The 13,122-nt window shown below is 46.6% G+C and overlaps 1 protein-coding gene across 1 annotated transcript in view; it reads left to right on the forward strand.

The window, feature by feature from the left end:
- Positions 1-13,122, forward strand: part of insc (INSC spindle orientation adaptor protein) — a 273,444-nt gene that overhangs the window by 218,624 nt on the left and 41,698 nt on the right. Inside the window, exon 8 of the mRNA XM_078547877.1 lies at positions 11,475-11,541. Coding sequence (XP_078404003.1) covers positions 11,475-11,541 — 67 coding nt within the window. The remainder of the gene's footprint in view (positions 1-11,474; positions 11,542-13,122) is intronic.

A 13,122-nucleotide genomic window follows, 5' to 3' on the forward strand; every position in this document is an offset into this window, starting at 1 on the left:
TGATTTGGCTAGCAACTGCAAAGCAAAACCCTTGAGATGGTTCTGATTTATGCTTTTCTAAAACTGACTAGATATGTAGCATAGGGCTGAATTTTCCGCTCGGTGTGCGGGCACGCACCCGACACGCTCGAGCGTGAAATAGCACGTGATGACGTCAGGGGAGCATCCCAATGACATCATGCACTTGTGCGATATTTCGGTCGGCGGGCGCGCGCAGGAGTTGCCAGCTCGCCCACTGACAGCTAAGAGACCTATTAAGGCCATTAAAGCATCAGTTAACCGGTATTTTTTGCTGCCTGACCAACCTGATGGTTGGCGGTGGGCAAATCAGCCGGCGGCCTTTGCATTTTTCAAGAAACCTCATCCAAGGGCGGGATGAGGTTTCCATAATTAAATTAAAAAAATAAAATCTATGCACAGAATGTTTATAACGTCCAAGCGCAGGTGACTCATTCTGATGCGTGGACATTTTTTCCGGATTTTAAATCCTGTCTTTATTGATTTTAAATTTGTCAGCTCCGTGAGGCAGCTCTCTGCTGTGGAAAAAATTAAGGGCAGTCTCACCGAGGTGGACAATTTTAGAGACTTGTTGGGACAGGATGGTATGGCCATTATATTGAACGCTGCAAAGTGGAATATTGCAACATTATCAGAGTCACAGAGAATATCATTTGTGTCTGTCATAAGGACCGTTTGGTGCTATAGGAGAGTGCATTCAGTTGGAGGGATTCTTTTATTCTTTCATGAGATGTAAGCATCGCTGGCAAGACCAGCATTTGTTGCCCATTCTGAATTGCCCTTGAGAAGGTGATGGTGAACTGCCTTCTTGAACCAGTGCAGTCCATTTGGTTAAATGAAATCGAGAGCAATGGGAATCTGAGGCATGGACCTCGTATGCCACAACACTTTTTTTGGCTTTTTATAGGAAAGAGCATTTGGAGATGGAGCCTTGGTTAGCAGGGAGAGAAAGCTAATACGTTTTTCTTTTCAGGACGGGAGAGATGATGCCAGATTTGAAAGACAAGGGAGAATGCTAGGTGAGCTGGAACTGTCTACAAGAAAGCAAATGGTTAAAGCCATGACCTCTTACATTACTAAGTTATATAGACCAAGATGTTCAATCCCTAATGTGTACTGAGTTAGCTGGAGCAGCACCGAGTGCTCAGGAATTGACCTCTTTAGTCCTAGGGTAAAAAGGCAAAAGTGCATGCTTCTGGACAGCAGGTAAAGGCAGGTTTGGGGTTAGCTGTAATTTTCCTCCTCATGATAAACAAGGCTACTAACACTTGGGCTGGAATTTTATGGTCCCCTAGTGCAGGCGGAGGGCATAAAATTGGATGCTGTGTCAGAGCCACTCTGCCTGCCACCCAGCTGCCTCCACTTGAATGCCCGTGGTGGGGGTGAGGAGTCGGGCAGCCCGTTTGCCTGTAGGCAAGTTGAAGCCCTTAAGTGGCCAATTAATGGCCTCTTCCCATTGCCACTGGAATTGTACCCCCAGCAGGAGGTGTCCACACCATGTGGGAAAGTCCCCAGATGAAACGTGGTGGCCTTTCTAAGGAGGGGGTCCAAGCCAAAACCTCACAACCCTTGCCAGGGCCTGCCAGCCTGACCCCGGCGAGACACCTGACTAACCTACATGTACAAGTCTGTAGCAACTCATCTTTGGAAAATGCCTGTAGTCCTCTCTGTGGCCACTGTTCTTGGTGGTGCTGTTAGGACTACGCAGCTATCAGCCGTTTGATTGGCCGGCAACTCTCCAAGACAGGACTTCCTCTCAGAGTGTGCGGAAGTCCTACCTTGAGCCAATAAACAACCTGACTGCCAAAAAAGGCTGCTACATGACCCAGCCAAGCAGCGCAGCCCCTGGCAAAGTGAGGGAGGGGGAGCAGATGAGGGATTAAGTTCATCAGGATGGGGAGGGAATGTGGGAGTGTGGGGAACTACCTTGGCAGGAGACTTCCGTAGACATGATGGGCTGAATGGCCTCCTTCTGCACCATAGCATTTCTATAGTTCTGTGGTACAGAGTGCCTGAACTGGAGAGACCCTCCCGACTGGCCTGCAAAAAGGCCGCTAGGTTTTGAAGTGGATTATAATCCTAGTCCCTTTTTGGGGCTATTCCAGATCAGGCATAATCCTCGGATGATCACTCTCACTTAAGGTTGAGAGAGACATGCCCCACAGACAATTAAATGGGTCTGAAGAACTGATCCAACTCTCCCCAAAGGAAAGGAACCACCAGAGAATATTGCTGTCCTCCAGATTGTCTTTTAAAACATGTTTTTGCTATCTTAACAACCTGGGGCCTGGGCATCTCTCCTGAGCAATATACCTCTCCACTGAAGAGTGTACAGAGATGGGTTTTCTAGTTTGGATACAGAAGACCATATGAGACAATATACTTTGTAAATTATATAAAATTTTATTAAAGTACCAAACATGCAATTCACTTTTGATGGTAATCACAACATTGATAGTTCTTGGAATAGAAAGTATAATCTTGTTTCTATTAGAGAATCGAAGTCTCATTAATGTTACAGGGGGATATTTAAGTTAGCCATCAATATCTAAAGTAGCATTCACCTTAAATTCCTGAATAGAAAGCTACTGAGTCCAACAAGGATACCTGTATTCCAATTAATGAGAGAACTATCATCACTACACTACAGCAGCATTGCCTTAACCTTCAGAGATGCTGGAATGAATCCAATGCATCTAAAAATCCTACTGTGTGGTTCAATATTTGGACCATAAAAGCTGAACCAGCAGGAAGCATGTTGAGCACTTGTGCTGGACAACATCCTTTGGCAGCAGGCAACATGGCAGATGTTAACGGACAATATGGTGAGAAGATCAAAAACCAGTTTCACGCTGTAATGAAACTAATTTGCGATTTCCCGTTCCACCCGTCAATGTCGGGTCGCATTTCCCACCATCCAATGTTGGCAACTTGATTTTAATAGCTTTGCATCTTATTATTCTGCCCTCACAATGGAATCATCCCCCCCGTCTCAAATTTATGTTGGCGTGATTTCAGGACAGTGTGATTCACGACTGCCTTTAGAAGGTGTGCACCCGACGGGCAGAACTTTGAGGGGAACCCGGAGGTGAGTGCACACAACATTGCACAGTGCTTGTGAACATCGCGCGTAGGACATCAAGCAAGAGGTGCTATGCATTTGGCGGCGATGAGGGGGAGCACAGGCAAGTTGCTACTTCCTGTCTGGCTTTCAGTGCAGTGCCAGGGCAAGAGTTCCAGTGCAGGTAAGGCGGCAAGGGCAGGGGAGATGGCATGGCAGTGCAAGGCATGACAGACTGAAGGAAGCACACAAGCACATACCGGGTTGGGACTGGAGGGGAGAATGGGTGAGGGAAGCAGCCACACACTTAGAAAAGTTTGTCAAAAGTGAGCATTCTTCTGCAGCTGAGACTGTTCAGCTGCAGCTCCGTTGACCTGCTTGGAGTCGGGCCTGAAGCTTTACTGCCCACTCGAGCAATGCAAAAGCATGAAAGTGCCACCAAATGCTCCAGAAATTTTCACCCCTCGGGCACAGACTGGAAATTAATGTGCGTTTTAGGGGGCAGCAGAACAATTAGATGACTGGGCAAGTAGTAGAACCCCTTGCGAAAGGTGCCCATGGCACAATCGCTGGTCGAGGTGCTCAGAGTCCCATGCAGTGTCTTTGTTCAGGTTTGGACCAGTATCAGTCATGTTTCAAGCTAACAGCGCAGTCTTGCAGTGCGGGATAGGAGAATGCCTGTGTCTGAGTTGAGAGCACAGCATGGAGTCCAGTGGCCGAAGCTGCTACCAATCGGTGTCACTGATTGCGAAGACTGCGCATTGCCTAGGAAGCTGGTTGGTCACATATGCCACCTGCTGCAGGATTTGGCACCACAGGGACATGGAAGTCATCCACTGCTACTGGCTGTGAAAGTGACCACGGCGCTCAATTTTTATGCCAGTGGCTCCTTCCAGGGGTCCACAGGTGATACGTGTGGGATCTCGCAAGCATCCACCCACAAGTGTATCCAGGAGGTCATGGATACCATCTTGGCAAAGGCACAGAACTTTGTGCATTTCACCTGGGATCAGGCAAGCCAGGAAGCAAGAGAACTGGGATTTGCGCAGATCTCTGGTTTTCCACAGGTGCAGGATGCCGTCAACTACACTCACGTGGCACTTAGATCTCCATGGCAACAATCAGTCAATTATGTCAACTGCAAGGGCCTCCACTTGCTGAATGTTCAGCTGGTCTGCGCCCACCACAAATACATCCTAGAGGTCAGCACATGATTCCCAAGGAGCATCCATGACTCCTACATCCTTAGCAGGTCTCAGGTCCCTAACATCTTCCAGGGTCCACAGAGGATGCAGGGTTGGCTCCTCAGGGACAAGGGCCAACCACAGGGGATGTGGCTGATGATGCCCATGCAGTGGCCACAGACTGCAGCAGAATGACTGTATAAAGGGGTTCAGGCTGCAACTCGGACTATGGTGGAGCAAACGATAGGCATTTTGAAAATGAGGTTCCAGTGCCCAACAGGTCTGGTGGAGCACTGCAATACAGTCCCCAGAGGTTGTCGCGCATCATTGTTGCTTGCTACACGCTACACAGCATGGTGCTGCAACGGGGGGAAGGAGTTGGCTGAGGAGGAGGTGGCAGAGCTGCACGTCTCATCCAATGAGAAGGATATCAAAGGGGATGATGGTGATGAGGTCCTCGAAGGCAAGGATGCTGGCGATGAGGCCATTGTTCTGGCCAGACGAGGCAGGCTCACTCATGAGACCCTCATAGTCGCAAGATTCATGGAGGATTATGATGACGACATGCAGTGAGGACACTCCAAAAATCTTCACATTGCCTATGTGAATGTCTGACTCCTGTCTGGCTGAGGGCAGCTCACTTGTGCTCTGTGATCAGGGTCATATCATGGAGACGCAGCCGTGAAATTTTAAATGCACCTGATCCTTTGTTGGCCTTCAGCACCTGACCTCTTCAGGAGCACAGCATCACCAGTCACAGATGCTGAAGAGATGGAGGACCAGCCCCAACTCAAAGGTGCTGAGAGCACACATAAGAATGACGGAACTCTGTGATGCCTGCCCATGACATTCTGGCAGCAATGGCAAAAACCATCGAGGTGCAGGCATCAGTAATGTGCCAGGGTGTGTGAAGCTGGACCATCACTTTGGTCTGAAGGTTACCCACTGCACAGGGAAGAGGCCCTGGACTGAGACCTGCCTTTATCTTGTGCAGGGACCAAGGTTTCACATCTGAATGACACGAACACTGCTCATTATAATGAGGAGCCATAGGCAGGGAGACATTCTTGGGAATTTATTTACATTAATGAACATTACATACAAGTGATTAACACCCATGCCCACGCTGTGCAACTTCATCTTCTTTACCTTCCTAACCCTGCTGCTACGTCTTGATGCCCCCCGACATCAGCAGTGGAGGTGGAGGTAGCCTGCTGATTGCCACACCCTGTCTGTGATGACCTTGGCAGGTGCCCTCTGGAGGGCCGAGACCTGGAGGGCTCCGGCCTGCTTTGGGTGTCCTGCTGTGGGCTAGATGCACCCTCCTCGGCCAGTGTCGCTGGAGCGATGGGGTCACAGGAAGAGGGGATTTGGATCAGCCGGACATTCCCGGAGTCACCTGGGTGGATGGCCCCAGGGTGTTGAGCTGATGGTCCTCCTCTCTATGGGTGCCCGACAGGCCCTGTCTGACTCCTTGAGGTGAAGGGGTAGCTGGAGTGAGTTTGAGCTGCCCCTCACCCCTCTTGCGTTGACACTGTTGGAGGCCAACTATGGCGTTGGCGATGGAGTTCAGCCCGTGCAGCAGTGCAGGACCAATGTCCTGGACCAATGTCGCCACGGCAGCTGCTATCCTGCCAGTGTGACCTTGGTGCATCGGCATGCCAGCGCTATTAGCTCGGACTGAAGGCAGACGGACTCCTCCATTGTCTCTTGCAATCTGAGGAGTGCACCAGACATCCCTTCCTGATGTTCCCGTGATTGTCTTTGCAGCTCCAACAACTGACTGAGGACCGAGTCCAGAGGCTGATCATCTGACTTAGCAGATTCTTTGCCTCCAGCAACTCTCCGGGTGTCAGCAACCAAAGGACATCCCTGCCTCCACCTGCTGTGGAGCAGATTATGTGCTGTGCTCAGCAGGTTGTGATCTCGAGGCTGCTGCACATCTAAGTCCCACCGAGGTGTGTGTCGCTGCGCTGCTGGAGGGTGTGGGGTCCAGCTCCAAAGTGTGACTCTCGAATGAAGTGAGGACCTTGATATCTGGAACTCCACCCCCCAGTCTGGGACCTCTCCTGGTGATTGTGCACGATCTTGTCCTGCATAAAGACAGATGAAGAAAATATGAGCAAGATGCATGCCAGGCCCAACGAGATGGATGCCAGGTATGCGTGTGTGCTGAATGGAGCCATGGATGCAATTAGGAGGCTATTTCCAGTGGAGATGAGGCCAGATGGAGGTGGGAGGGTGTGAGAGAGAGTGAGTGGGGATGTCCTTTGAGCTGACAATGAGTGAGGTACCAGTGAATATGTGATGGGCTTGTGAGTGTGTGAGTTGAGAGTGATATGATGGTTAACTTACCCTGGCAGCACGGATGAGATCATTCATCCTTTTTCTGCACTGGATGGCCGACCTCTTGTGTGCAGAATTGGCACTGTCACCGCCTCCCAAGCCAGAGTGCTGAGAATGATGGGCCTCCTGCCACCAGATCATGGGGTAGAGAACATCGTGGCGAGCCTCCACGGCATCCAGAAGGCATCCCAGGGATGTGTCACTGAATTGGCGGGGGGCTGCACTCTTCCTGGCTTTTGGAGCCATGTCTTCACCGGCACAGTCCTGGGCTGCAAGTATTGAGAACTGTGCACGCGGCACAAGTTTAAATATGGTGCCCAGCATGAGGAAGCGGCCAGGTAATGGCGTGGCAGGTAAATCAGAGGCCGGCCGCCAGTGAGACGGCCTCATCACGGCATAATTTATGAGGCAGGAGGGGTACAATAAGGCACGAGAACCCACCATTACGGCCGGCGGGTAAAACGCCTTTTTTCACGCCCGCTACTGCACTTAGTGCAAACTTGAGATGATTCCACCCTTTGTTTTTGTCAACATTCTTCATTTTCATCAACATCCTTCAAGCAAACATGATACTGAGAGGCGCAGATGGTGGTCACTACAGTCAGTTTACAGGGGCAGAATTTTGCCTTCGTCAGGCGGGCTTGGTGGAGGCCAGTGGGAGCTGCCCGCAATCAGGGCCTGACCGCAACTTCACACTGGCAGACCAATTAAGGCCCGCCCAGCGTGAAACACACGCTGTAGCGCTCCCTGTGTAGGGGGGAGGAGGGCGAGAGCGGAAGTTCGCGCATTGTGCGGGTGCGCACAGGAAAAGCTCTGAGGCACAGAACTGCCTCAGGGAGATGAAGATTTTTGAAAATAAAGAAGAAAGATTTTAAAAATGTTTAAAACGTCCCCTCATGTGACTCTGTCACATGAGCAGGGACATGTTATGAATGAAATTTAAGCATTTTTATTTAATTTTTAATTAAATCCCGCCCGTGGATGAGGTTTCCTAAAAAAAAACCCCAAAGGCCGCTTGGCCTTTTCGCCTGCCCACCAACCGTAAGGTTGGACGGGCAGTGAAAAATTGAAGTTAATTATTACTTTAATGGCCTTAATAGGCCTGTTAATTATCAGCGGATGCGCTGCTGGCTCCCGTGCATGCCCGCCAACCGAAATATCACGCGAATGCCCGATGACGTTGGGACGCTTACCCGATGTCATTTTATGCTCGCTTGGGTTGAGTGCGCGCAACCCAACGAGCAGAAAATCCTGCCCCAGGACTCAGATAAGTTATTTAAGGTCATTCTTATGGCTATCCATTGTTTGATTGTATATCTTACAAGTTATCAATGGCTTGCTGAGGTGATATAGAGGCTCGTTCCTGTTTTCTCAGGCTGCCTTGTATTAGAGGATATACCCTATTCTTTGCCACAGGATGTGGTTGTCCTTAAGTAAACAATTATGCCCAGGCATGTTTCTAAGCGTCTGAACCTTTGTCCAGCAGGTGAACTCTGCTTTTAATTTTTAATCCCTACTTCATAGTTGGACTCTCTTATAACTCTGTATTTATAGTTGCATCCCTTCACAGTTTTATCTGGTGACCTTGCCACATGATGTGGACACCTCTTGCCATGAGTAAAATCCCAGCAGTAGTCAGAGGAAGCATTTAACATGCTATTAATTGGCCACTTAAGAGCCTCAATTGGCCCATGGGAGAGCGGACTGTATGATGCCTCCCCCCCCAACCCCCCCACCCCCCACACAGATACAATCCCAACAGACGCAGGTGGGTGATGGGCAGAGCGCTGGCACCATGGTGTCCAAATTTACATGTTAAGCTCTGGACTTGGTGTGTGGGCAGAGGGTTAATTTTTACTTAACCCCACTTTGCAGGAAACTGAGTCCATGGAAGTCCCACATGAAAGGACAGTCATTCCAGCAAGTTGTCCCACAGCAACCAGTTCTGGGTAACTGTCCTCAGTGAGACTCAGTAGCCTTCTGAAGAGGAGGGGTGAAACTTAGAAGTGAATGTTCAAGAATTATTCATTTTTAAAATAACACAAGGAGGTCTTGTGGTACCTTGGGTATCACCCCTGCTTCTGAGCTCTGAGTTCAAGCCCTAGTCCGGGACTTGATAGCCAAGGAAGGTGCATTCATAACGTGGCCAAACAGGTTGAGCATCAACTTATAAATCATTCCCCCAAGCACCAATGGCAGGCGGTAAGAGCGGGAGAGATAACTGGGCAGCCATGTGATGGAAAGAAATTGGAGCTTCTACCATCACTGTCCATAGTTCTAGACTGCAACATGTAAAAGTGTATGTTGCCACAGCAGCTCAGACTACTTGGGGGTGCTGGTTAGCTCAGTTGGCTGGATGGCCATGTGGGATCAAATGTTGCCAACAGTATTCAGGGTTCAATTTCTGTTCTAGCTGGACTGGATTCAGGAGCTTGTCTCTTTGCCCTACCTGTGGTGGAGGTTGTGTCACTCTGGATCAGACTTGCCTTCAGGCAGAGAACTGAAGAAAATAACACAAGTAAAACTTCTTTCCTCGGTATTACAAATCAACAGTTGCAATGCCAGTTTCATCTTCCTTTATCTCCATATGCTTAAAGTTGTCTTTTGTTGCCTTGTTACTTTAACAAAGGTGGTCAAATGATTTGAATTTATGCCGGAGGTTGGCACTCACCTCCTCCACTGATTGGAAGCATTAGAGGTTGTTCATGAGATGCTAATCTGCATTTATGCAAGACTACAGTTTAATAAAGACAATGTTGGTGTAACTTTGTGAGGTTTTGTTAGATCCAGCAATGGGGACAGGAGCCAGAATAAAAGAGAGAACTATAACACACCACTGTTCTACAGGTATCTTATTGTTTTAACTAAATAATGCTGGAATTTTAAGGAAAGGCTTTATTTGGTGTGGCTTATTGCCTTTCGGAATTGTCTCATGGCACTTCAGAGACAATACTTTACTGTACTTTGAAGTGCAGTGCTTGTTATGTAAGTATTCATGCCAAGCATAAATAGAGATCCTCAAAAATGTAAGACGAATGACTAGTTAATCTATTTTTGGGAGAGAAAGGGCAATTTGCCAGGACAATAAGAGAACTCGTTATCCTTTTTCGAATAGTGGTGAAAGATCTTGAACAACCACTTGGACAGGCAGACAGAGTCTCAGTTTAACATCTCACTCTAACAATGTAATGCACTCCAGCAATGTAATGCTCCCTGAGCATGAAGCTACCATGTCAGCCTAGAATATGTGCTGAAACCAGATCTTAAGTCTACAACTTTCCAACTCACAGGCAATGTCAACTGAGACAAACATTCTAACTCTTACTAATTACTCATAAAACTACCGCAGTTAAATTCTATTACTTTACTGCTTTTTGAAAAATTGAGAATTTACTTTGTGTTATTTAATCTGAAGAAGGCAATTTAAATATTGATACACTTTGACTGAATTTCAAAGGTCACAAGTCCTAATCGAGAGCTTGTGCAGTGCCTACATTTAGGATTAATATTAAGATAAACAATGGACAATTTCTTAGCTTTCTGAGATGTAGGTCACTGGGAGTAGGAGAGGATCAATTGCCACTTGGAATTGAAGGGCAGTCATCTAAATTTGAGATTGAGATTGTAATGAGATTATCCAGCAATTCCACTCTTGCTGTGTCTAGCCCACTAAAGTGCAAATTTTAGCACCCAATGCAGTGTTTTATTCTCTCATCATGTTACCTTCTAATCGTGTTACAGCCTCCATTAGCAATTTACACCAGATGGTTCTCAACCTCTGTGTGATATTTGACTCCGGGGTGAGCTTCCGACCACACATCCATACCATCACTAACACTACCTATTTGCACTCCATGACATTGCCCAATTTTACCATGGCCGGAATTTTACAGCCCTGTCGTAGCATGAATGGGACCGTAAAATGCAGTGAGCCATTCTAAACTTCATTGACTTCGGTGGGACTGTAAAATCCCGCTGTCGTAAAATTCCACCCGGAGAGGCAGCTGCCGTTGAAACCCTCATCCATGCACTTGTCACCTCTAGACTTGACTATATAACGCACTCCTGGCTGGTCTCCCACATTGTAAGTAAACTTGAGGTCATCCAAAACTCATGTCCTAGTCACACCAAATTCCCTTCACCATCACCCCTGTGCTCTGACCTACACTGGCTCCCAGTTAAGCACCCTTTGATTATAAAATTCTCATCCTTGTTTTCAAAACTCTCCATGTCCTTGCTCCTCCCTATCTCTGTAATCTCCTCCAGTCTTACAACCCTCAGATATCTGTGCTCCCCTAATTCTGACCTCTTGTGCATCCCTGATTATAATTATTAATGGCAGTGCTTTCAGTTCTCTAGGCCATAAGGTTTGGAGTTCCCTCCTAGATCTCTCTGCCTCTCTACCTCACTTTCCTTCTTTAAGAGCATTTTAAAACCTACTTTTGACCAAGCTTTTGGCCATATACACTAGTATCACATCATCCGGCTCGGTGGTGTATTTTATTTTATAATGCCTCTGTGAAGTGCCTTGGGACTTTTTATTATGTTAAAGGTGCAATATAAATACAAGTTGTTGTTACTGTTATTGTAAAATATAATGACTATTATTACATAGAGAAACACAGCAGCCAGATTGTGCACAGCAAGATCCCAAAAACGCAACTTCATATTACCTTGTTTCCATTGTTGGTTGAGGGATAAACATTGGCCAAGACACCAGGTAGCATCACTTTTAGGACAAAAGGGGAGGGAAGCTGGAGGGAAAATTGCAGCCTGAGAATGTTAAAGTTGTGTCAGGTATTACTGTACAAATCTTGTGAATTGCACAAATTGTGATGTTTGTTTATGTACTGCACCCAATACAGGTAGTGACAATACTGGCAAACATGGCTGTATTAGACCAATGTGTTTCTGAGATGATACAGGAAAATGGTAAGCATTTGCTTCACTTTCTCTGTTTTAAAGTGTGACACCAGTATACTTATAATATACAGGTTCAACTGTACATTTATACATTGGATTTTGTGGTCAATTCATAGGCCTACCAGATGATGGATTAAACACGTTAACTGTATGCATCTAGATACAGTAATAAGTTTCGAGTAATATGGATTTCCCTTCAAAATAAATTACTAGTTGACAATCGGCAATAAGAATGGAGATTAGGCAGAATATTTTAATTCAAAGCACAATAGATTTAAGGAAGAAAACATCTGGGAATGATGAAAACAATGTGAATGGGTTCATAAGACAATTAAATAGGGATGAAATTGGTCAACCTCAACAGTTCGCTTCAATGGAATAGATAAGTAGGTGCAATGGAAAACAGGATGCCAATTTATTAACAGCCCATTTTATGCTACTGACCAATTTCCTAGGAGAGGAGATATTGAGAGATATGCAGATTGAAATCAAGCTCTGTGAAGTCAGTAATTAATGTGTTTCTATGAAATTCTTTCATCTGTTGTTTTCACTAAGGTGGGTAGAGGAATTTCATGTAAACACATTAATGTTTTTGTTCCTTATATTGCACAGTCCAAAAATACGAAAGCACTTAGGAGATGTTGACCTATCAAAAATGCCTTTTGAGGCAAGTAGTAGTTTTTGAGATGATTTCTATTCCATCCCAAATATCAACATCATACCCCACTCTATCCAAGCCCAAATCATTATATATAGCAAGATCAATATTGAGTTCTTGAATATATCACTTTCAACCCTAATCTAATTCAAGTAATTATCAATAACCCAAATCCTTAGTTTCCTACCTGGGCCTGTGATCTTAAAAATTTTGGTGACTCATCTATTATTGCCTTCAACACCTCTAAAATTTTTGACAGGCTCTGGCATTTTGCAGTTGTAAATATTACCACTGTATGACATTTCACCAAAGTTACGGTCATGGTTAATAAGTTCTCTGACAAATTGATCTTTCCATGAGGGGTTTAATCGGAACTCCTTTCTCTTCCCCTTTGTCATGTTAATAACTTGCTCCACTCAATATCTTTTGCACCATTCTACACTCACCAATCAATTTTGTTCCGATTGAACATCCTCTGTTGTAGGGCAATGACTGAATTCAGTTCCAGTGTGATTGTGCATGCTGATGCCCCTGCCCCAGCATTGATCCAGCAGAATTCTTAGTGCCAGCGGTAGGATACCTTATTTGCATGGAACCAATGGGTCTTTATTCCATTATGGGCATGTCTCTGATACCCAGCTGCCAGAAGGCACCTTCCTGCTGATGGGGTGGGGTATTATGCAGATCCCCTGCGACTCTTTCATGATGGCGACAACAACAATTTTTAAAAAACCTCCTTTCTTTGCACTCATTCCAGGCTGTATCCCTTCCTTTTATGCGGCCCACTCCTAGAAGCTGGGGCTGGAGCTGTCCCTAGGGCATGGCGAATCGGGGCGACTGCCCCAGGTCCTGCGCTTTGCGGGGGCCCCTGCGCTTCAACATCGCGGCGTCAGATGTAATACAGCCTGTAGTACATACCAGCTGATTCACTG

Source organism: Cetorhinus maximus, chromosome 9 (assembly GCF_964194155.1).
Source record: "Cetorhinus maximus chromosome 9, sCetMax3.hap1.1, whole genome shotgun sequence".
Classification (NCBI taxonomy): Eukaryota; Metazoa; Chordata; class Chondrichthyes; order Lamniformes; family Cetorhinidae; genus Cetorhinus; species Cetorhinus maximus.